General features: G+C 43.5%; 1 protein-coding gene across 3 annotated transcripts in view; it reads right to left on the bottom strand.

The window, feature by feature from the left end:
- Positions 1–24,537, bottom strand: part of LOC110497982 (coiled-coil domain-containing protein 9B) — a 51,800-nt gene that overhangs the window by 25,382 nt on the left and 1,881 nt on the right. For all 3 annotated transcript variants that reach the window (XM_021574482.2, XM_021574484.2, XM_021574483.2), the window contains exons 2-6: positions 17,328–17,429; positions 15,656–15,760; positions 15,295–15,450; positions 14,932–15,096; positions 11,645–11,710 (exon numbers count right to left, since the gene is read on the bottom strand). In XM_021574482.2, the coding sequence (XP_021430157.2) occupies positions 11,645–11,710; positions 14,932–15,096; positions 15,295–15,450; positions 15,656–15,760; positions 17,328–17,429 (594 nt within the window). The remainder of the gene's footprint in view (positions 1–11,644; positions 11,711–14,931; positions 15,097–15,294; positions 15,451–15,655; positions 15,761–17,327; positions 17,430–24,537) is intronic.

The following is a 24,537-nucleotide window of genomic DNA, read 5'->3' on the forward strand; positions in this document are numbered from 1 at the left end:
TTGTGTTACTCATGCCTGAACCAGACTATCGTTGTGTTTGCTGCAACCTTGTCCTGTCCTGTCGGAATCTGCATGTTCATCTAACCTTGTCCTGTCCTGTCGGAATCTGCCTGTCCATCTGAGCCTACGTGTGTTTCGTCATTAAAGAAACTCTGTTTTGTTAATTCGCTTTTGGGTCCTCATTCACGCACCTGACACATTGTCCATTTGGAAGATCCATTTGCGACCAAGCTTTAACTTCCTGACTGATGTCTTGAGATGTTGCTTCAATATATCCACATACACTTGCTTGCTCATGATGCCATCTATTTTGTGAAGTGCACCAGTCCCTCCTGCAGCAAAGCACCCCAACAACATGATGCTGCCACCCCCGTGCTTCACGTTTGGGATGGTGTTCTTCGGCTTGCAAGCCTCCCCCTTTTTCCTCCAAACATAACGATGGTCATTATGGCCAAACAGTTCTATTTGTGTTTCATCAGACCAGAGGACATTTCTCTAAAAAGTACCATCTTTGTCCCGATGTGCAGTTGCAAACCGTAGTCTGGCTTTTTTATGGCGGTTTTGGAGCAGTGGCTTCTTCCTTGCTGAGCAGCCTTTCAGGTTATGTTGATATAGGACTCGTTTTACTGTGGATATAGATACTTTTGTACCTGTTTCCTCAAGCATCTTAAATAGGTCCTTTGCTGTTATTCTGGGATTGCTTTGCACAGAACGTGTCTCCTTCCTGAGCGGTATGACGGCTGCGAGGTCCCATGGTGTTTATACTTGCATACTATTGTTTGTACAGATGAACTTGGTACCTTCAGGCATTTGGAAATTGCTCCCAAGGATGAACCAGACTGGTTGAGGTCTACAATTAGTTCTGAGGGCTTGGCTGATTTCTTTTGATTTTTCCATGATGTCAAGCAAATAGGCACTGAGTTTGAAGGTAGGCCTTGAAATAAATCCACAGGTACACCTCCAATTGACTCACATGATGTCAATTAGCCTATCAGAAGCTTCTAAAGCCATTATATCATTTTCTGGAATTTTCCAAGCTGTTTAAAGGCACAGTCAACTTAGTGTATGTAAACTTCTGACCCACTGGAATTGTGATACAGTGAATTATAAGTGAAATAATCTGTCTGTAAACAATTGTTGGAAAAATGACTTGTGTCATGCACAAAGTAGATGTCCTAACTGACTTGCCAAAACTATAGTTTGTTAACAAGAAATGTGTGGAGTGGTTGAAAAACGAGTTTTAATGACTCCTAAGTAAGTGTATGTAAATTCCGACTTCAACTGTATATAAGGTCCCACAGTTGACAGTGCATGCCAGAGCAAAAACCAAGCAGTGAAGTCGAAGGAATTGTCAGTAGAGCTCCGATACAAGATTGTTTCTACACAGTGCTTCTACATCTGCATTGCTTGCTGTTTGGGATTTTTGGCTGGGTTTCTGTATAACACGTTATGACATCTGCTGCTGTATAAATACATGTGATTGATTTGAAATTTGATTGTTTTGAGGCACAGATCTGGGGAAGGGTACCAAAACATTTCTGCAGCATTGAAGGTCCCCAAGAACATAGTGGCTTCCATCATTCTTAAATGGAAGAAGCTTGGAACTACCAAGACTTTTCTTAGAGCTGGCCGCCCAGGCAATCTGAGCAATCAGAGGAGAAGGGCCTTGGTCAGGGAGGTGACCAAGAACCCGATGGTCACTTTGACAGAGCTCCAGAGTTCCTCTGTTGCGATGGGAGAACCTTCCAGAAGGACAACCATCTCTGCAGCACTCCACCAATCAGGCCTTTTTGGTATTGGCCAGACGGACGCACATGAGTAAAATGCACATGACAGCCCGCTTGGAGTTTGCCAAAAGACACCTAAAGGACTCTCAGACCATGAGAAACAAGATTCTCTGGCCTGATGAAACCAAGATTGAACTATTTGGCATTAATGACAAGTATCATGTATGGAGGAAACCTGGCACCATCCCCACAGTGAAGCACAGTGGTTGCAGCATCATGCTGTGGGGATGTTTTCCAGCGGCAGGGACAGAGACTAGTCAGGATTGAGGAAAAAATGAATGGAGCAAAGTACAGAGAGATCCTTGACTAGTTTCTCAAAGCACTTCATGATAACAGAAGTGAGTGCTACGGGCCAACAGTCATTTAGTTCAGTTACCTTAGCTATCTTGGGAACATGAACAATGGTGGACATATTGAAGCATGTGGGGGCAACAGACTGGGATAGGGATTGATAAAAAATATCCATAAAACACACCAGCCAGCTGGTCTGCGCATGCTCTGAGGATGCAGCAAGGGATGCCATCTGGGTCAGCAGCCTTGTGAGGATTAACACGTTTAAAAGTTTTACTCACGCCAGCCATGGAGAAAGAGCCCACAGTCTTTGGTAGTTGGTGGCACTGTATTGTCCTCAAAGCGCGCAAAGAAATTGTTTATTTTTTCTGGAAGCAAGACGTCAATATCCGCGACGGGGCTGGTTTTCTTTTTGTAATCCGTGATTGTCTGTCTGTAGACACGGTCACATACGTCTCGTGTTTGAGCCATTGAATTGCAACTCCACTTTGTCTCTATCCTGACACTTGTTTGATTGCCTTATGGAGGGAATAACTACACTGTTTGTATTTGGCCATATTCCCAATTGCCTTGCCATGATTAATTTTGCCGGTACGGGCTTTCAGTTTTGCGCAAATGCTGCCATCAATGCACGGTTTCTGGTTAAGGAAGGTTTTAATAGTCATAGTGGGTACAACATCTCCTATACACTTCCTTATAAACTCAATCACCGAGTCAGCATATACGTTATCTGAGGCTACCCGGAACATATCCCAGTCCACGTGATTGAAGCGTGGAATCCTATTGGTCAGACCAGCGTTGGATAGACCTAAGCACGGGCGACAAGAATGGTCAGATTTGCCAAAAGGAGGGCGGGGGAGGGCCTTGTATGCATCGTGGAAGTTAGAGTAGCAATGGTCGAGAGTGTTACTCGCTCGTGTACTGCAATCGATATGCTGATAGAATTTAGGTAGCCTTGTTCTCAAATTAGCTGTATTATAATCCCCAGCTGCAATAAGTGCAATCTCAGGATATATGGTTTCCAGTTTGCATAAAGTTCAGTGAAGTTCCTTGATGGCAGTCTTGGTATCATCTTGCGGAGGGATATACACGGCTGTGACAATAACGGAGGAGAGTTCTCTTGGGAGATAATACGGTCGGCATTTGATTGTGAGGAATTCTAGTTGAGGTGAACAAAAGGGCTTGAGTTCCTGTATGTTGTTACAATTACACCATGAGTCGTTAATCATGAAACATCCACCCCTGCCCTTTTTCTTACCGGAAAGATGTTTATTCCTGTCGGTGTGATAAACTGAAAATCCCGTTGGCTGTATTGACTCCAACAGCATGTCCCAAGCTAGCCATGTTTCTGTGAAACATTGTTACAATCCCAGATATCTCTTTGGAAATCAACTCTTGCCCTAATTGCCTACTTTGTTAACTTGGGTCTGGACATTAGTGAGTAATATACTCGGAAGCGGTGGGTGGTGTGCACGCATCGGAAGCCTCACTAGAAGACCGCTTACAACACCTTCTCCTCCGGCGGTTGTTTTGCGTCGGCCTCTAGAATCAGTTTGAATGCCTTGGGAGATGCAGACAAAGGATCCGCTTTGGGAAAGTCATATTCCTGGTCGTAGTGCTGGTTGTGCTGGTAATTTGACGTCTCTCTGATATCCAATAGTTCTTCCCGGATGTATGTAATAACACTTAAGGTTTTCTGGGCTAACAATGTAAGAAATTATCCATAAAAAAAAAAAAAATATTCATTCATTAGGAAATGTTGATGTTGTAGCCACAATAACAATCCGGACATACCCCAACCAAAAACCCTGGATGAACAGAGATATCCATACAATGCATCCCTAAAAAAAGACAATACAGACTCAAACTTAGCTAAGTGCTGATGTTCCACAACTCCAACTCGTGTCGCATGTGGCAAGGATTACAGACTATCACAGACTACAAATGCAAATCCAGCTGTGCCGTGACACCAAGCCTCCCTCACAGTCAAGCTTGACACATTCTATGCTCGCTTCAAGGCAGAAAATACGGAGCCATCCAAGACAACTCCGACCCGACCAAGTGTTTTCACTCTCTGATGCTGCTTGCCCAGATGGCATCCCTGGCCGCTCCTCAGAGTGTGTCCTAACCAGCTGGTGGACGTCTTTTCAGACATCTTCAACCTGTCCTTGTCCCAGGCTGTAGTCCCCACCTGCTCTAAGGAGACCACCATTGTCCCAGTGCCCAAGAAAAACAAGGTGACATGCCAAAGTGACTATTGCCCTGTCGCACTCACCTTGGTCATCATGAAGGGCTTTGAGAGGCTGATCATGGCCCACATCAAGGCCAGCATGCCAGGCACACTGGAACCATGCCAATTTTCCTACCGCTCTAACAGTTCCACGGAAGATTCTATTTCCATTGCTATTCACATGGTCGTAACACATCTGGACAAGAGGAACACCTATGTGAGAGTGCTGTTCATTGACTACAGTTCAGCATTCAACACTATTGTTCCAGCCAAGCTCGACACCAAGCTCAGTGCCCTGGGTCTGGACACCACCTCGGCAACTGAATCCTGGACTTCCTGACGGTAGAACACATGCTGTAAGGATTGGTAACAACACCTCCACACTGACTCTTAACACAAGGGCCCCCCAGGGGTGTGTCCTCAGTCCTCTGCTGTACTCAACAACTGCGTGGCTTTGCACGACACCAACACCATCATCAAGTTTGCTGATGACACCACAGTTATAGGGGGGTGATAACCACCAATGACGAGTCAGCCTATAGGGAGGAGGTAAGTGAACTGGCATTGTGGTATCATGACAACAACGTCCCCCTCAACGTCAGCAAAACAAAGGAGTTGATTGTTGACTTCAGAAAGCAGAGAGGAAGCATGCCCCGATACACATCAACGGGACTGCAGTAGAGAGACTCACAAGTTTTAAGTTCCTCTGGGTCCACATCACTGAGGACTTGTCATGGACCAACAACACCACCACTCTTGAGAGTGCATCGGTGTCTCTACTTCCTATGGTGGCGGAATAAATTTGACATGCTTCCCCAGGTCCTCTCCAAATACTACCGCTGCACGAAGGAGAGCATCCTGACCGGTTGTATCGCAGCCTGGTATGGGAATTGCTTCATCCACGACCTCAAGGCCTTACAGCGAGTGGTGAAGACGGCCTAGTATATCACTGGGACCATGCTCCCATCTACTCAAAACGGTGCCTGAGGAAGGCATGCAGTACTATCAAGGACCCCACACACCCCCGCCATGAGCTGTTCTCTCCCTTACCGTTGGGTAGACGGTATCAGAGCTTGAGGTCTGAAAGCAACAGGCTGAGAGACTGTGTCTATCTACAAGCCATCAGACTGATGAACACTTGAACTGGACTGACCACCTGCTCTGATTCTCCGCACTTTAGCACACATGCACTCACACACCACAACTGCTGCTACCAGACTCTTATTATACTGCTCATTTTATACACTGCCCCCACCTCTTCCCCAATACAAATATCAATATTGTACTATAAATTGTGCCTTCCTGTATTATTACTTATGCTCAACTGTGTGATAACGCTCTCGGTAGCCGATGTGGAAAAAACTTTAAAAAGGTCAACAAAGCGGCTGGCCAGACGGATTACCAGGAGGTGTACTCAAAGCATGCGCGAACCTACTATCAAGTGTCTTCACTGACATTTTCAACCTCTCCCTGACCGAGTCTGTAATACCTACATGTTTCAAGCAAACCACCACAGTCCCTGTGCCCAAGGAAGAAAAGATAACCTGCCTAAATGATTACCGCCCTGTAGCACTCACGTTGGTAGCCATAAAGTGCTTTGAAAGGCTGGTCATGGCTCACATCAACAGCATCCTCCCGACACCCTAGACCCACTCCAATTTGCATACCGCCCCAACAGATCCGCAGATGATGCAATCTCAATCGTACTCCACACTGCCCTTTCCCACCTGGACAAAAGGAACACCTATAGTGGGGAGAACAAGTATTTGATACACTGCCGATTTTGCAGGTTTTCCTACTTACAAAGCATGTAGAGGTCTGTAATTTGTATCATAGGTACACTTCAACTGTGAGAGACAGAATCTAAAACAAAAATCCCTGTATATAGCCTCGTTATTGTTATTCTTACTGTGTTACTTTTTACTTTAGTCTATTTGGTAAATATTTTCCTAACTCTTCTTGAACTGCACTGTTGGATAAGGGCTTGTCAGTAAGCATTTCACGGTAAGGTCTACAATTGTTGTATTCGGCGCATGTGACAAAGTTTGATTTGAAATGTTTATTCTATTCTACTGAGCCATTTACTTTATGTTTGTATTCTTATATTTGATTTCTTATTGTTGTTGCCTTGTCGAGAAGGAACCTGCAAGTAAGAATTTTGTTGGACGATGTAAACCATGCGTATCCTGTACATATGACTAATAAAACTTGAAACCTACTCCTACAGGATCCCAACAGGGAGAACAAACCATGGTGCACCAAGGCTACATTCTGCAACCAACACCATACAAGCACAGCAGCAGCCACAGCAGCAGCCACCAACACCCACAAATGGCGCTAATGGGCAAGCAACTCAAAGTGCAGGTTCCAACCAGGTTAATGCTACTAGCAACCAAGCTGATGCTACTATTTCCTCGTTCCTTTAACTACCAAGATAATTCTACTAGCTACCATGCTAATGCTACTACCAACCAAGATGCTATTTTTTTTAATGTTTTTTTGTATTTTTACCCCTTTTTTTCCACAATTTCATGCTAACCAAAGACTGAATGGCATCACTGAATTTCTGCTAAAAAGCAAAAACTCTATTGCCAACAAGAGGCCTACCAGTGTTCGATGGTGACCCACTTCATTACAGGTCATTCATTAAAGCTTTCCAACATGGTATTGAATGCAAAACTGACACCATGCAAGACAGGCTTTATTATTTAGCGGAGTATAAAAGTGATCAACCAAGAGAACTTGTTCGTAGCTGTTTGCACATGAATCCAGCAAGGCTATACAATGAAGCAAAGAAACCACTTGAGTTCAACTTGGTCAATGAAATGAAGGAAAAAAACTGCACATATGGAAAAAGCTCTGAGCTGGTCATTAAGCCAGTAGATGGGAAGGCATTGTATTCGTATGCATTGTTCTTGAAAGGCTGTTCTCACACATTGCAGGACATTAAGCACACGGAGGAGCTGGAGAATGTTGGAGGATCACAAATGTCAGTTCAAAGCAAAGCTGTACACTCAGACTCTCAGTGGACGACATTGCCCAGGCAGAGGAAGCTGTTGTATGCTTTGTCCAAGAATAGAATTGCTGCATTCAGCAAAGGCACAGTTAACAGATCAGCAACATTTACAGTACTAAATAAGTTTTGACACACCTTTGAGATTCTTCAAAGTAGCCACCCTTTGCCTTGATGACTGCTTTGCACACTCTTGGCATTCTCTCAACCAGCTTCATGAGGTAGTCACTTATAAAACATTTCAATTAACAGGTGTGCCTTGTTAAAAGTTAATTTGTGGAATTTCTTTCCTTCTTAATGCGTTTGAGCCAATCAGTTGTGTTGTGACAAGGTAGGGGTGGTAAACAGAAGATAGCCCTATTTGGTAAAAGGCCAAATCTATATTATGGCAAGAACAGCTCAAATAAACTAAGATAAATGACAGTCCATCATTACTTTAAAACATGAAGGTCAGTCAATGTGGAAAATGGCAAGAACTTTTAAAGTTTCTTAAGGTGCAGTCGCAAAAAGCATCAAGCGCTATGATGAACATGGCTCTCATGAGGAGTGCCACAGGAAAGGAAGACCCAGAGTTTCCTCTGCTGCAGAGGATTAGTTCATTAGAGTTACCAGCCTCAGAAATTTCAGCCCAAATAAGTTCTTCACAGAGTTCAAGTAACAGACATATCTCAACAGCAACTGTTCAGAGGAGACTGCATGAATCAGGTCTTCATGGTTGAAATGCTGCAAAGAAACCACTACTAAAGGACACCAATAAGAAGAAGAGACTTGCTTGGGTCAAAAAACACGAGCAATGGACATTAGACAGGTGGAAATCTGTCCATCCTGCAGCAATACGCCATCCCATCTGATCTGCGCTTAGACTATCATTTGTTTTTCAACAGGACAATGACCCAACACACCTCCAGGCTGTGTAATGACTATTTGACCAAGAAGGAGAGTGATGGAGTGCTGCATCAGATGACCTGGCCTCCACAACCACCCGACTGAGAAGGTTTGGAATGAGTTGGACCGCAGAGTGAAGGAAAAGCAGCCAACAACTGCTCAGCATTTGTGGGAACTCTTTTAAAACTGTTGGAAAAGCATTCCTCGTGAAGCTGGTTGAGAGAATGCTAAGAGTATGCAAAGCTGTCATCAAGGCAAAGGGTGGCTACTTTGAAGAATATAAATATATTTGGATTTGTTTAACACTTTTTTGGTAACTACATGATTCCATATGTGTTATTTCATAGTTTTAATGTCTTAACTCTTATTCTACAATGTAGAAAATAGTACAAATAAAGGAAAAACTATTGAATGAGTAGGTGAGTCCAAACTTTTGACTGGTGCTGTACAGAATGGATCCAGTCTTGTTGAACAGTGTCCTGAGGGTAGGTGGAAGGCTAGCAGCTCTGCCATGCCTGAAGATTAAAAACACCCAGCCATTCTTCCCAAAGACAGAGACATCTCAAAACTGATCCTTTGTCATGACCTGGTTGGCCACAGCAGGAGAAATGACATGCTCTCCAGGCTGCAGCGCATATACTGGGTTCTGCGTAGCAACTCTGCAGCAAGCTCCATCATACAGGAATGTCTGGCTTGTCAACGCAAACATGGAAATGTAGGACAGCAGAAAATGGCTTCTCTTCCTATAGACAGGATCTCTACAGATCTATCACTTTTCACTCATGTAGGCATTGACTACTGCGGACCTACTGAAGTTAAGAGAGGACAAAGTAATGTAAAGAGGTATGGAGTAATATTCACATCTGACCTGCTGAGCCATCCTTCTCAAAATGGCTCATTCCTTTGACACAGACTCATGCTTCAGTCCCCTTCAACGGTTCATTTGTAAACTCAGCAAAAAAAAGAAATGTCCCTTTTTCAGGTCTTTCAAAGATAATTAGTAAAAACCAAAATAACTTCACAGATCTTCATTGCAAACGGTTTAAACACTGTTTCCCATGCTTGTTCAATGATCCATAAACAATTAATGAACATGCACCTGTGGAACAGTCGTTAACAGCTTATAGACGGTAGGCAATTAAGGTCACATGTATGAAAACTTAGGACACTAAAGAGGCCTTTCCACTGACTCTGAAAAACACAAAAAGAAAGATGCCCAGAGTCCATGCTCATCTGCGTGAACGTGCCTTAGGCATGCTACAAGTAGGCATGAGGAATGCAGATGTGGCCAGGGCAATAAATTGCAATGTCTTTACTGTGAGACGCCTAAGACAGCTCTATAGGGAGACAGGAGAGACAGCTGATCATCCTCGCAGTGGCAGACCACGTGTAACAACACCTGCACAGGATCGGTACATCCGAACATCACACCTGCGGGACAGGTTCAGGATGGCAACAACAACTGCCCGAGTTACATCAGGAACACACAATCCCTCCATCAGTGCTCAGACTGTCCGCAATAGGCTGAGAGAGGCTGGACTGTTGTAAGGCAGGTCCTCACCAGACATCACCGGCAACAACGTCGCCCATGGGCACAAACCCACCGTCGCTGGGCCAGACAGGACTGGCAAAAAGTGCTCTTCACTGACAAGTCACGGTTTTGTCTCACCAGGGGTGATGGTTGGATTCGTGTTTATCATCGAAGGAATGAGCCTTACACCGAGGCCTGAACTCTGGAGTGGGATCGATTTGGAGGTGGAGGGTCCGTCATGGTCTGGGGCGGTGTGTCTCAGCATCATCGAACTGAGCTTGTTGTCATTGCAGGCACTCTCAATGCTGGTCGTTACAGGGAAGACATCCTCCTGCCTCATGCCGAACCCTTCCTGCAGGCTCATCCTGACATGACCCTCCAGCATGACAATGCCACCAGCTATACTGCTCATTCTGTGAATGATTTCCTGCAAGACAGGAATGTCAGTGTTCTGCCATGGCCAGCGAACAGCCCGGATCTCAATCCCATTGAGCACGTCTGGGACTAGTTGGATCAGAGGGTGAGGGCTAGGGCCATTCCGCCCAGAAATGTCTGGGAACTTGCAGGTGTCTTGGTGGAAGAGTGGGGTAACATCTGACAGCAAGAACTGGCAACTCTGGTGCAGTCCATGAGGAGGAGATGCACTGCAGTACTTAATGCAGCTGGTGGCCACACCAGATACTGACTTTTACTTTTGATTTGGACCCCCTCCCCCCTTGTTCAGGGACACATTATTCCATTTATGTTAGTCACATGTCTGTGGAACTTGTTCAGTTTATGTCTCAGTTGTTGAAAATATTTACAGATGTTCATTTTGCTGAAAATTAACGCAGTTGACAGTGAGAGGACTTTCCTTTTTTTGCTGAATTTAGGAGAGGACAATGGAATAAAATGTGTCAGCTTTAACCGTGAGCTAAGAGAAGCTCTGAAGGATCTAAACCAAGACAAAATTCAAAAGGCCCTGTTGCAGGATTGCATAAAGTGGAGATTCAACACTCCTAATGGTGCTCACCATGCCGGTGTGTGTGGTACAGCTCATCCAGCTAGTAAAGAGTGTTCTTCAACCCGTCATGATGCAGGTTTGATGGCGAAGCCCTGTAAACAGCTCCATGTAAGATGGAGGCAATTCTTAATGACTGCCTAATAACTTAGGTCTCGAATGACCCAAGTGTCTTGGATTCCCTAATGCCAAATCACGTCATTCAACTCAAAGGATAACCATTGTTGCCACCAGCTCTGGTCAAGAAGGACGACTTGTATGCTCGAAGGAGATGGAAACAAGCCCAGTACCTTGCAGAACTCTTCTGTAGAAGATGGACATGGGAGTATCTGTCAATGATGCAGGATCGTCCGAAGTGGAACAGCACAAAGCTGAGTTTCACCTTCAGAGACTTTGTTCTCATTGTGGATGCTACAGCTCCACGTAACTCATGGGGCGAATCATTGACACGATGGCAGACTCCAGAGGTCTGGTACGCAGTGTGTGTTTTAAAGACCAAGACCAGTGAGCTGAAGAGGCTCATCAGCAAGCTCGGTTTGCAGTAATGGAGTAGTAATAAGGCAGTAATAACCTGATGACGATGTCAGTCAGACTGCATGTAACACCGTTTGAAGTGAACGTGCCTCTGAGCTGCCGCCTCTGGGTTTCAACACGAAACTCCTGAGTTGCTCAACACCTACGCTGACATGTGCACACTGATTTGACATGGATTATCCTATGATGGACAATGCACACACTCTTCAAAAGAAGATTCAGTATGCATAATTGGACAAATAAACAAAATGTGAAAGAATGCATAATGAAATGTTGGTAATATGGTACTTAGGTTACATTTATATTCATGGTAATTGATTGGCTTAGGACAGTAAGCAATTAAGTGCCAATAAGAAGGGGTCTGGTCTCTTACCTGGTGGTGAGGCTCACACTCTGACAGCCAGTGACACTCCTCTGTCAAACACTTCCCCACTTCATCCTGAAAGAGAGAGAAGAGAGAATGGAGGAGAGAGAAAGACGTTATCAGCACGACAAAAACAATGATGATGTCTATCAACTAAGTCCTTATACAGAAGGATCATACTACAGCAGGTCCCACTGCTGCCACTGATATTGCTGTCACAAAAATGAACTGTTCCTGTCCTCAGCAGCACAATTCAGCCTTTCAAAGAGCTACACTGCCCCCAAGTGGACACATGGTATCATAGTATTTTTCAAAGACACTATGAAATATCGATTTTACACGGAATATTAACTGGGGGGGGAAAAAATAAAACAGGCAATGTTTAATTAATCCCCTTTCAAACAGTCCCAATTGTACCAATTTCTTGCCGATATATCCATTATATACATCCCGGCGCGAAGCCCTGGGGAGGGGTGGGTGGGAGCAAGAGACTTAAAAAAAAAAAGTTTTACTTTGACCCTTACCCAATCTTTTTTTAATGACCGTTTTCATATATGATTTGGGATTATTTATATTCTTAAGGCAATATTCTTCCCAGTATCCATTAAATTCAACGTCTCTACTGCCAACCTTCTAAACGTTCCACTACTGAATAAACCCTAGACTGCTGGTGCTACTAACAGCCATATCCAGAACAGTGTGAGACAGAGTGAGAGAGGTACAGGGAGTTTTGTAAACAGTCAGGAAGCTTGTCCGAGGAATGATAGAACACCTTCGGATTCATACCATTGAGCCTGGGGTTTTGTTCCCCTGTGCGCACACACTCAAAAAGGATCCCTCTCCCTCTCTTACAACTCTTGTAAATCACTTTTCCTCCCCCTCTCTCACACGCTTTATTCCACTCGCTTTCTTCTCCTATCTCCATCCCTCTTTCCCCCTTCATTGGCATGCTGCCCACTCTGTCCTGTCGTTGGCGGCATAATGAGCCCATTCTGAACAAAAGGCAGCCAAATGTTAATTAGATGAAATCATGATTTTCATGACGGCAGGAATGGGGAAGCAATGTGGCGGAGGAGAGCAGGCTCTCTGTGGTTTAGGAGAGTAACAGAGACTGGAAAAACCTGTCTGCAAGCCTGGTTCTCTCTCTCTCTCCATCTCTTCCTCTCGCTCTATCCCAGGGACTGTAGTGATAGTACCACCCTGAGGCTCTCCTTGTCACTCTCATCCCATGCTGCTGCAGTAACAGGGCTGGCTGTCTGAAGAGAGTGTTCCGCAGAGCAATCGCCCCCATATAGAGGCTGAACAACATTATGTAAGCGGGGTCCAAATAGAAGTGGACCTGGCAAACAGGCCTAGTTTTTCACGGCTGTATCAAACACTGGCCATGGCTCAAACGCTGATTCAGTGTACATGGCATGACTATGAGCGTCTGTCCAGATAGATATAGGCCAGAAACACAGCCAGGGAACATCCTGTTCACCCTGTACATTTGTCACGTTAACTTCACTGGACCTGGCAGTAGCAGCAGCAGCCTGTAAACACAGGGTTGTGTTCTAGATCATTCTGGAGCCATGGTCTGTCTGTCCTGTCCCACACTACAGCTTTGTGCAGCTCTCCACTCTTCCTGCAGCACAGATCCACTCTCTGTTCACAGAGCCTGATGGACTGGCTGGGTTTCACTTTTTAGTGCTGGAGGATCAACTGCCGGTAGTGTGCGTCAGTGTGTTGATTGGGCCATGTGCGTGTAAGAGTGTGTGTTCTTGTGTGTTCCCGACGACAGTCAGAACACTAGCAGCTGTCCCAAAGACTCTGTGTGCCCAAGGGCTCTAAATCAGAAACCGTGTGGCATTTCACAGAGCAGCTGGGAGTACTGTGTGTGTGTGTGTGTGTGTGTGTGTGTGTGTGTGTGTGTGTGTGTGTGTGTGTGTGCGCGTGCGCGCGCATACATGCGTATGTGTGCCTGCACAGCTTCTATGAATCCACCTGCATCAGGCAGTTCTTTTAAAACGTTTCCATCTACGTATTTATAAACGACCATATCACATCGCCGAATCATAACTCATGAAGTAATAGAGAGCTAAGAGCAGCCCTAACAGGCAGGATGTTAGGGACTTGAAATACAGTAACTCAATAAGGACCATCTTAATTGTCCTTAAATGGTAAGCTTAAACAATGGCTCTGAAAACCAAAATTAAAGAAAGAAAAATCCTTGGAGGAAAACACACACAAGCCATTTATGATCTATTTTCCAAGTTATTTGCTGCAGCCATTCTCAATGGCCGGCCCAGTGTCAGGGGATATAACGAAAGCCCTGGATCAGCTAGATAAATACTTCTCCCTACAGTCTCATGAGGATAACAGCCATGCCACTGTAGAGACAGAGGGACTAACAAGCTGTATGTCTGCTGTCTGCTGAGGGCTCTCGGCTCTGTCTGAATACAGCAGCTACATCCCAGCAGGACTGCTTGAGGGGCTCTGCTACAGTATAATGGCCCTCCAGATCAGAACACTGTGGAAAACAATACACCATATACCATCAAATGTGATATTTTTATTTTTCAACAAACTATGTCAACTGAGCACTCTCAGCTCTGACTACAGAAGCTACTAGCTACACTTGGAGCTCCCGAGTGGCACAGTGGTCTAAGGCACTGCATCTCAGTGCAAGAGGCATCACTACAGTCCCTGATTCAAATCCAGGCTGTATCACATCCAGCCATGATTGGGAGTCCCATAGGGCGGCACACAATTGGCCCAGCGTCGTCCAGATTTGGCCGGGGTAGGCCGTCATTGTAAATAAGACTGTTCTTAACTGACTTGCCAAGTTAAATAAAATAACAATAAAAAAAAAACAGCAGGCCCAAATAGCTCCAGGCCAGACCAGTGTGACAGAAGAGTTCACAGTCCTGCCCCCCCCCCCCCCCCAGTCAATCACCACCCCTGCAGCCCGCCCTCTGTCCAACAGTCTTTGTGCTTCTTTACAGGAGGGGAGGGGCCAGCCGGCATGTCTGACAACTATGTAAAACAAGACAGCAGCGTATGAGAGGACAGACACAAGGGGGGGGGGGGGGGGGGGGAAGGTGGCTAGACAACAAGGTACAGAGCAGGGAATGATGTGGAAGCAATATAAACTAGCCAAAGTCTTGACAGTGTAAAAAAGTGCATAGCCAACTGCCATATTCTCAATCTATAAAAAGCAGGCTATTATGACATAGGCCTATCGGTTTCCCCAAGGACTCTCAGTTTAGAGTCTCATGTCTCAAGCTAGGATTCGGCCCAAAGTATGCACTGATGACCTGTGGTCCTGTGTCCCTCTTTGCTGTGTGAGTGTGCTGGTGTTTTCCTCTTGCTGTTGATTCCACACGGTGCTGGTTGTCCTCTGTAGGGCTCTTCACATCCAGTGGACTGAGGGGACCTGGACCTGGTCTTCTCTCCAGCCTCTCACTCACCACCCTCTTACCCTGGGATCAAACAACCATGGATCATCAATATCAATAATTTCAATGAGGTTAGAACTTTCCCCTGACCAAGTGACCTTATCAGAAAAAAGTCCTGGCCCTAAACATAATTTGTATCCATTCAATGGCATCATTTGACTACAGTTGGCCACAGAACTTTAGAATTCCTGCTGTACCTCATAGGCTCGTCATGTTGTTTACCTTTGTGTTGCCAGCCATGGTGACCAGTAGCTGCTTCCTCCTGCCCCGCCCAGAGCCCAGCAGGTTCCCCTCCGTCTCCCTCTCCCCAAGCTCCTGGACCCACTTTGGGGTGGGAGAACCACCCGTCCCTGGTTTGGTCATCACAACACGAGGATCCTACTCAATAGCAAAGTGAACATAACAGTGTGAATCACAGTATCTCAGTAATACATCTCTATTGCTGATAATATGTGTATGCATATGGTTTCGTTCATCAATATGGACATTGTAATTGTGTTGGTATGAATATTGATATTTCAGAACTATTCGGTATGTAAAAGCATCTCTGTGTACATCTCTGTAGGCAGACGGGGCAACTCACGCTGGTTGACTTGTTGATGGTGATGGTTAAGTCCCCTGCTTTACCCTTAGGGCTTTGCAGTATCATTCCTTCCTTCTCCGCTCTCTTCTTGTCTTCCTCTACCTCCTGCATGGAATGAAACAGAACATGAAACACTTGACAACATCAGGAACCTGATATTATTATTAGTCGTCAACAAACTCTGTAAAAAATGTGAGTTAAAATGTAGTATTTGTCTTAGATCTTCACTCCATACAAGGCTAGTTGTTAGATAATTATCCTTAGATACCAAGGTTTCCAATGTCACTTGGTTTGGGGATATGAGGATTAAACAAATCCAGAAAGACGGCAGGTCTATTTTTCTCTTTCTTTAGGGGGTAGATCAGCTTTAATATTAGATTGTAGCTTGAATCAATGTAATTGTCTGCATGATTACCAATCCCCCATATACATACTTACGTGTGTGTGTATGTATGTATGTGTGTGTGTGTGTGTGTGTGTGTGTGTGTGTTTCTTTCTTTTTACTATTTTATACATTGTACAAAAATAGTGAAGATATCAAAACTATGAAATAACACATATGGAATCATGTAGTAACCAAAAAAGTGTTAAACAAATCAAAATATTTTTGAGATTCTTCAAAGTAGCCACCATTTGCCTTGATGACAGCTTTGCACACTCTTTAGCATTCTCTCAACCAGCTTCATGAGGAAGTCACCTGGAAGGCATTTCAATTAACAGGTGTACCTTGTTAATTTGTGGAATTTCTTTCCTTCTTATTGTGTTTGAGCCAATCAGTTGTGTTGTGACAAGGTAGGGGTAGTATACAGAACATAGCCCTATTTGGTACATAGTACATATTATGGCAAGAACAGCTCAAATGAGAAAAGAGAAATAACAGTCCATCATTACTTTAAGACATGTAGAAAATAGTAAAAATAAAGAAAAACCCTTGAATGAGTAGGTGTGTCCAAACTTTTGACTGGTACTGTATATGCTTTAAAATACATGTTTCTTTATTATTTTCCCCTAACCCTACCACCCCTCCCCTAATTGGAGCAAACTAATGGGCAACACCACTTTGGCTTCTACTTCCATCTTACACATACTATATACATTTTACAGACACAATGTATTTTAAAATAGTTATATTTTGTTTGTTTTTAATCCCATCCTTCAGCTACGCTTAGCCCCTCCCATCTATCTCTGAAGACCATCCAGTTCTGATTTCTGTTTGCCATATATTTTTCAACTGTGCTGTGATGTGTTCCACAGGTTGTAAATTAAAGATAACATTTTTTGCTAAAAGTAGTATTATATTATTTATCGATTGACTATGACTTTTCAAAATCACCCAGCAGTGCCATTTGCAGAGTTAGCTCCAGGTAGATTTTGCGATACTTCAGCCATTCCTGAACTTGCGACAAAAAACAAGCTACATAATTTGGACAGTACCAGAACAAATTATATATTTATTCTGTCTCTTCGCAGCAAAATCTGTAGAGCTGGGATGGTTGTATCCCCCATATATATAACATTATATTGGTTGCAAGAATTTTGTATAATAATTTGTATTAATTAAATAAAAAATGTCAGGTCTGTCAACCCCAATTCTCTAACTTCTCCATGTTCTCAGTGCAGGTTTAAAACGGTGTCTCTGTTTCAGAGTAAGAACAGTTGAACACTAACTCACCTGGTACCTCTTCATGAGTGCTTCATTCTTCCTGCGGAGAGCCTCAATCTTCTTATCCAGCTCCACATCCTTCTCTTTCTTCAACATGACGTCACTGAGGGTCTGGAGACGAGAGAGAGACTACTCAGCTCATCAGAGCTTTAATGTAGAATCTTATTGGTACCTCAATCAATCAATCCAATTTATTTATAAAGCCCTTCTTACATCAGCTGATGTCACAAAGTGCTGTACAGAAACCAAGCCTACCTGTGAGTGTCTACAGTATCTACAATAAACAATCCAGTGCATGATGGGCATTCAGAATGATTAACTCTCAGCAAAATCCGGCCAACAATATGTAGCAAGCACTGATGAAATGATCTTCTTACAATTCTCGGCTTGATGTGATTTACAGAAGGATCCATCCATGAGTATGAAATATTATCTCCATCTTTCTACACCAATGGTGTCTGTTGCAGTCACGCACAGTAATAGTAGTAAACACACACAAACCCACAAACATACGTGTCCTCATGGACTGTTCATAATTGGGCTCAGTTACCCAGTAGGAATACCAGAGCAAAGCATAGCATCCTAAACATCCTGATGCCGTCAGCACTACAGAACAGAGCAGCATGTCTCCTCATACGACAAAAGGCCTTGACTAAAGCCTCGTTGAATTCTTATGGGGCTGAAACAGGGTGTGTGTTACGCCACTTTTAAAACCGAAGGCATTTCATATGTCATACCACTGTGGCACTCTGTGGTTTTGACTGAACAATAGTCATTACAGTAACCATGATGGCCGCTAGGCCTTTTAACACAAATCCAATGAACTATAAAAACTACAGCTGGTAAATTGACAGACACACCATTTTGAAATGTATTCAGGACACAAATCACAGGGATGGAGAATCTGATCCAAAAAAACAATCTGGGTCAACTTTGGGCTTCTGATCCTGAGCATTCTCGTAGCACTCTCTGGTGATATTAGGGTAAGTGTACCTATTTAGCCCACCAAAATCTAAGTTTAGACATTTCTAACGTACACAGCCCTAATTTTCATAAGGAAAGTGGAGATAAGATGAAAGATGAATCTCTCGTGAAGTTTTAATTTCACAATATTTTTAATGTGACATCAAAATATTTGATAAAATATGTTAAGTCCATACTAAACTTAATGGGTACTGAATGTACCCTTTAAGCCCATGGTTGTTCCAGATAAGCCCACTCTTTAATAATCAACTGTAATTCATTTCCAAATGTTAAACACTTACAAAATGACATTTCTTATGTAAGCTTACAATTACAATAATCTCCCCTAAAATTATTAAAATAAAATGATCATTACTATTTATCATTGAAGTAGCATTAATAAAAAGTGGTGTCCAATTGTATCCGCAGAGATCAATTTGGGCTCAGTCTTTTGTTCTTGACATCCAGTGTACACCAGATTAAACTAATCATAGACTTCAATCAAAACTTGATTAGTTGAATCAGGTGTCTTACTGCTTGTTTAGAATAAAAACCTGCACCGGCCCTCTGTGGATAAGACACCATCCACGAAGACCATAACACAAACAACTTTTAAGGAATTATCTGAAAGCTGTTTAACATTTGCTGTATTCCTATACTTGTTAATTAGTTTAACTTGCCTATCTGAAGACTGTTTCAAATCTTCCGCTCTGCTGTTGTATTGCAAAGGGTGATCCAAACAATAGAAACACCTGGATGAATGAGGGACAACAATATGACAACGCCCCGGCCATTTTTCACATATCCATTTGTCTTGTCTTGTTTCCATACACACCTGGTTTTCATTTACCCAATCAATCTACTTGTATTTTACCCTCTGTTTCCCATCCTGTTTCCCATTATGTTCGTTTTTTGAGCACGTTTGATTTATGTAGTGCTCTCGTTTTTGGAACTATAATAAAAGTGTGCCTGTTCATTATACTCTACTCTCCTGCACGTGACTTTGCCTCCAATACACCATTGACACGTGTTGCAATGCAAACGGGGCATAATTGGAGCATACTGGAACAACAATGATTTATGGTAAAAAAGACACTATAGCAAAGTTTACTTAGAATATATTTGGAAACCTATGGTTTGGGGTATTCATATACACTATATATGGCAATATTATTCAAAGTCAGTATTGATCATGTTGAACAATATTTATTTATTTCCATTTATATTCTGTATAGAGGGTTCTTTTTGTGCTACTTTACCCTTTAAGCCCACCTGAGATAAATGTCAAATTTACCAAAGGCAACAAAGTTTAACAATTCAAAGTTAATTTCACAGTAAAATAAGCCTAAATGTATAAAAAGAAATGTTAGCTGTCAGTGCTTAAAATCTATTATATTGTTGTGGTTCACCAAGTTATGTTGCTTCTGTATTGACTGTGACGTGGCACGACTGCGCGCATGAAAATCCCATATTTTCAACTGGCAAGATATTTTCCGTTAAGTATGATCACTTATCTGAAAAATATCAGAAAAAGATGTTTAGCCGAGTGTCGCCTCCACACAAGTTTGTTTGCAGCTTTGAAATTGGCCACTAGTAGGAATTTACACATAACTGTCAATATCTGTCATGCCCTGACCTTAGAGAGACGTTTTATTTCTCTATTTGGTGAGGTCAGGGTGTGATGTGGGGGGGGGGGGCATTCTATGTCTTGTATTTCTTTGTGTTTGGCCGAGTATGGTTCCCAATCAGAGGCAGCTGTCTATCGTTGTCTCTGATTGGGAATCATACTTAGGTAGCCTTTTTCCCCCACCTATGTTGTGGGATCTTGTTTTTGTACAGCTCTTGTAGCCTACGGAATGGTACGGTCGTTTTGGTTTCACTTTGTTATTTTGTTGCTGGTTCTCATTTAAATAAATATGATGACCACCAATTACGCTGCGCCTTGGTCTCCTTCAAACAACGCACGTTACAATAACTTAATAAAACATCAGATTGGCTTTGAATAAAAACTGGTATAATACAACAACCACATGAACTGGTTGAAACATTAAATAGCAAAAAATGTATACAGTACCAGTGAAAAGTTTGGACACCTATTCATTCAAGGGTTTTTCTTTTTTTGAGCATTTGCTCAAAACTGAAAGCGCGAACCACCACTGGGAACATGACCGAATACAAACAGTGTTATTCCCTCCACAAGGCAAACAAACAAGCTAAGCTTCAGTATGGAGAAAAAGTAGAGACGCAAATCAACGGCTCAAACACGAGATGTATGTGGCAGGGTCTACAGTCAATCACGGATTACAAAAAGAAAACATGCCCCTTTGCAGACATTGACGTCTTGCTCCCAAACAAATTAAACAACTTCTTTGCTCGCATTGAGGACAATACAGTGCCACTGACACGGCCTGCTACCAAAGCCTGTGGCCTCTCCTTCTCCATGGCCAATGTGAGTAAAACATTTAAACGTGTTAACCCTCGCAAGGCTGCCGACCCAGATGGCATCCCTAGCCGCGTCCTCAGAACATGCGCAGACCAGCTGGCTGGTGTGTTTATTGACATATTCAATCAATCCCTATCCCAGTCTGTTGTCCCCACATTCTTCAAGATGGCCACCATCGATCCTGTCCCATGATAGCACTCACTTCTGTTATCATGAAGTGCTTTGAGAGTCAAGGATCATATCACCTCCACCCTACCTGATACCCTAGACCCACTCCATTTTGCTTACCGCCCCAATAGGTCCACTGACGATGCAGTCGCCATCACACTGCACACTGCCCTATCCATCTGGACAGGAGGAATATCTATGTAAGAATGCAGTTCATTGACTACAGCTCAGCATTTAACACCATAGTACCCTCCAAACTCGTCCTTAAGCTCGAGCCCCAGGGTCTCGACCCCGCCTTGTGCAACTGGGTCCTGGACTTTCTAACGGACCGCCCCCAGGTGTTGAAGGAAGGAAACAACATCTCCACTCCCGCTGATCCTCAACACCACCCACAAGGGTGCGCTCTCAGCCCTTTCCTCTACTCCCTGTTCACCCATGACTGCATGGCCATGCACGCTTCCAACTCAATCATCAAGTTTGCAGATGACACTACAGTGGTAGGCCTGATTACCAACAACGACAAGACGGCCTATAGGGAGGAGGTGAGGGCCCTCGGAGTGTGGTGTCAGGAAAATAACCTCTCACTCAACGTCAACAAAACAAAGGAGATGATGATGGACAGGAAACAGCAGAGGGAGCACCCCCCAATCCAGATGTACGGGACAGCAGTGGAGAAGGTGGAAAGTTTTAAGTTCCTCGGTGTACACATCACGGACAAACTGAAATGGTCCACCGACACAGACAGCGTGGTGAAGGCGCAACAGCACCTCTTCAACCTCAAGAGGCTGAAGAAATGTGGCTTGTCAACTAAAACATTCAAACTTGAACAGATGCACAATCGAGAGCATCCTGTCGGGCTGTGTCACTGCCTGGTTCGGCAACTGCACCTCCCTCAACCGCAAGGCTCTCCAGAAGGTAGTGCCATCTGCACAACGTATCACCAAGGGCAAACTACATGCCCTCCAGGAGACCAACAGCACCCGATGTCACAGGAAGGTCAAAAAGATCATCAAGGACAACAACCACCCGAGCCCCTGCCTGTTCATCCCGCTATCATCCAGAAGGCGAGATCAGTACAGGTGCATCAAAGCTGGGACCGAGAGACTGAAAAAAGCTTCTATCTCAAGGCCATCCGACTATTAAACAGCCATCCCTAACATAGAGAGTCTGCTGCCTACATAGACTCAAATCTCTGGACACTTAAATAAATGGAAATAAAGGTATCACTAGTCACTTTAAATAACGCCACTTTAATAATGTTTACTTAATACTACATTACTCATCTCATATGTATGTATTTACTGTATTCTAAACTATCTACTGCATCTTGCCTATGCTGCACGGCAATCGCTCATCCATATATTTATATGTACATATTCTTATTCATCCCTTTACATTTGTGTGTATAAGGTAGTTGTGAATTTGATAGCACAAGCATTTCACTACACTTACATTAACATCTGCTGACCATGTGTATGTGACCAATAAAATTTTATTTGACCAGCAGAGCACATCACACCTCCTCCTCCATGCTTCACGGTGGGAACCACACATCCAGAGATCATTCGTTCACCTACTCTGCGTCTCACAAAGGCATGGCGGTTGGAACCAAAAATCTTACATTTGGACTCATCAGACCAAAGGACAGATCTCCACCGGTCTAATGTCCATTGCTTGTGTTTCTTGGCCCAAGCAAGTCTCTTCTTATGATTGGTGTACTTTAGTAGTGGTTTCTTTCCAGCAATTCAAATATGACGGCCTGATTCACGCAGTCTCCTCTGAACCGTTGATGTTGAGTTGTGTCTGTTACTTGAACTCTGTGAAGCATTTATTTAGGCTGAAATTTCTGAGGCTGGTAACTCTTATGAACTTATTCTCTGCAGCAGAGGTAACTCTGGGTCTTCCTTTCCTGTGGCACTCCTCATGAGAGCCAGTTTCATCATAGTGCTTGATGGTTTTTGTGACTGCACTTGAAGAAACTTTAAAAGTTCTTGCCATTTTCCACATTGACTGACCTTCATGTCTTAAAGTAATGATGGACTGTCATTTCACAGTTCTTATTTGAGCTGTTCTTGACATAATATGGTCCTTTAGCAAATAGGGCTATATTCTGTATACCACCTCTACCTTGTCACAACAACTGATTATCTCAAATGCATTAAGGAAAGAAATTCCACAAATGAACTTTTAACACGGCACACCTGTTAATTTAGGCTCCCGAGTAGCACAGTGGTCTAAGGCACTGCAAGAGGTGTCACTGCAATCCCTGGTTTGAAGCCAGGGTGCATCACATCTGTGTCACGCCCTGACCTTAGAGATCCTTATTATTCTCTATGTTTGTTTAGGTCAGGGTGTGACTCGGGTTGGAACGTCTATGTTTTCTATTTCTTTGTTTTGGCCGAGTGTGGTTCCCAATCAGAGGCAGCTGTCTATCGTTGTCTCTGATTGGGGATCACGTATAAGTTGTCATTTTCCTTTTTAGTTTTGTGGGATCTTGTTTTCTGTTTTGTGTCTCTATCTGACTGAACTGTGCGCTTTCATTTTCACTTTGTTTTTTGTTTTTTGAAAATAAAAATCATGAACACTTTCCACTCTGCGCTTTGGTCCACTCCTTTCGACGAGAGCCGTTACAATCTGACTGTGATTGGGTGTCCCATAGGGCGGTGCACAATTGGCCCAGTGTCGTCCGGGTTTGGCCTGGGTAGGCCGTCATTGTAAATAGAATTTGTTCTTAACTGACTTGCCTAGTTAAATAAAAGTTAAATGCATTCCAGGTGACTACCTCATGAAGCTGGTTGAGAGAATGCCAAGAGTGTTCAAGGCCAAGGGGGGCTACTTTGAATAATCTAAAATATATTTTGATTTGTTTGACACTTTTTTGGTTACTACATGACTCCATATGTGTTAGTTCATAGTTTTGATGTCTTCACTATTATTATACAATGTAGAAAATAGTAGAAAATAAAGAAAAACCTAGGAATGAGTAGGTGTGTCCAAACTTTTGACTTGTACTGTATGGGATACTATGGAAAAAGAAGTAGCCTACCATCACTACGTTCAATCAAAAATATTATTTGGGAGCTGCAAACAAGTACTTACAGATAACTGTACAAGCAGCAGGTTTTGAGCTCAACTTATGATTATTTTATCTGCTAATTAAATGCTGCCGTTGGTATGAAATTGCATTATTGCTATCCCTTGTGGGTCCTTTTAGATGTAACTCCAGCAGTGTCTGTGCTGACACTTGTGTATGACGAGTAAAACTCAAACGGAGAACATTTTAAAAAGGCACATGGATGCCCTGAGCAGAGCCAATGACGTAGCGCTGAATAACACTTGTTTCCTCTCCAGGCTAAGTGAACGCCCACACCACACATACTGTAGTGTCAGTTCTGAACAAATAACAGCCACACACAGTGCTCAGAGGAAAGTGACCAGATTGTATTGGCACAGCAGAAACACCACTCTGGGATACAATTCCCAAAGTTCACTAGATCCTTCATATAAGGCTAGTATACACGAGGCGAGTAAACCTTGAGCTCCTACAATACACACACAAATGCATATGCACACACACCAACAAGAGCCAGGAGGGCAATAAAGTGGATTTTCAAAGACAATTCTGTCATTGTCCTCCCCCTGTCA

This window comes from Oncorhynchus mykiss, chromosome 19 (genome assembly GCF_013265735.2).
Source record: "Oncorhynchus mykiss isolate Arlee chromosome 19, USDA_OmykA_1.1, whole genome shotgun sequence".
In the NCBI taxonomy this organism is placed as follows: Eukaryota; Metazoa; Chordata; class Actinopteri; order Salmoniformes; family Salmonidae; genus Oncorhynchus; species Oncorhynchus mykiss.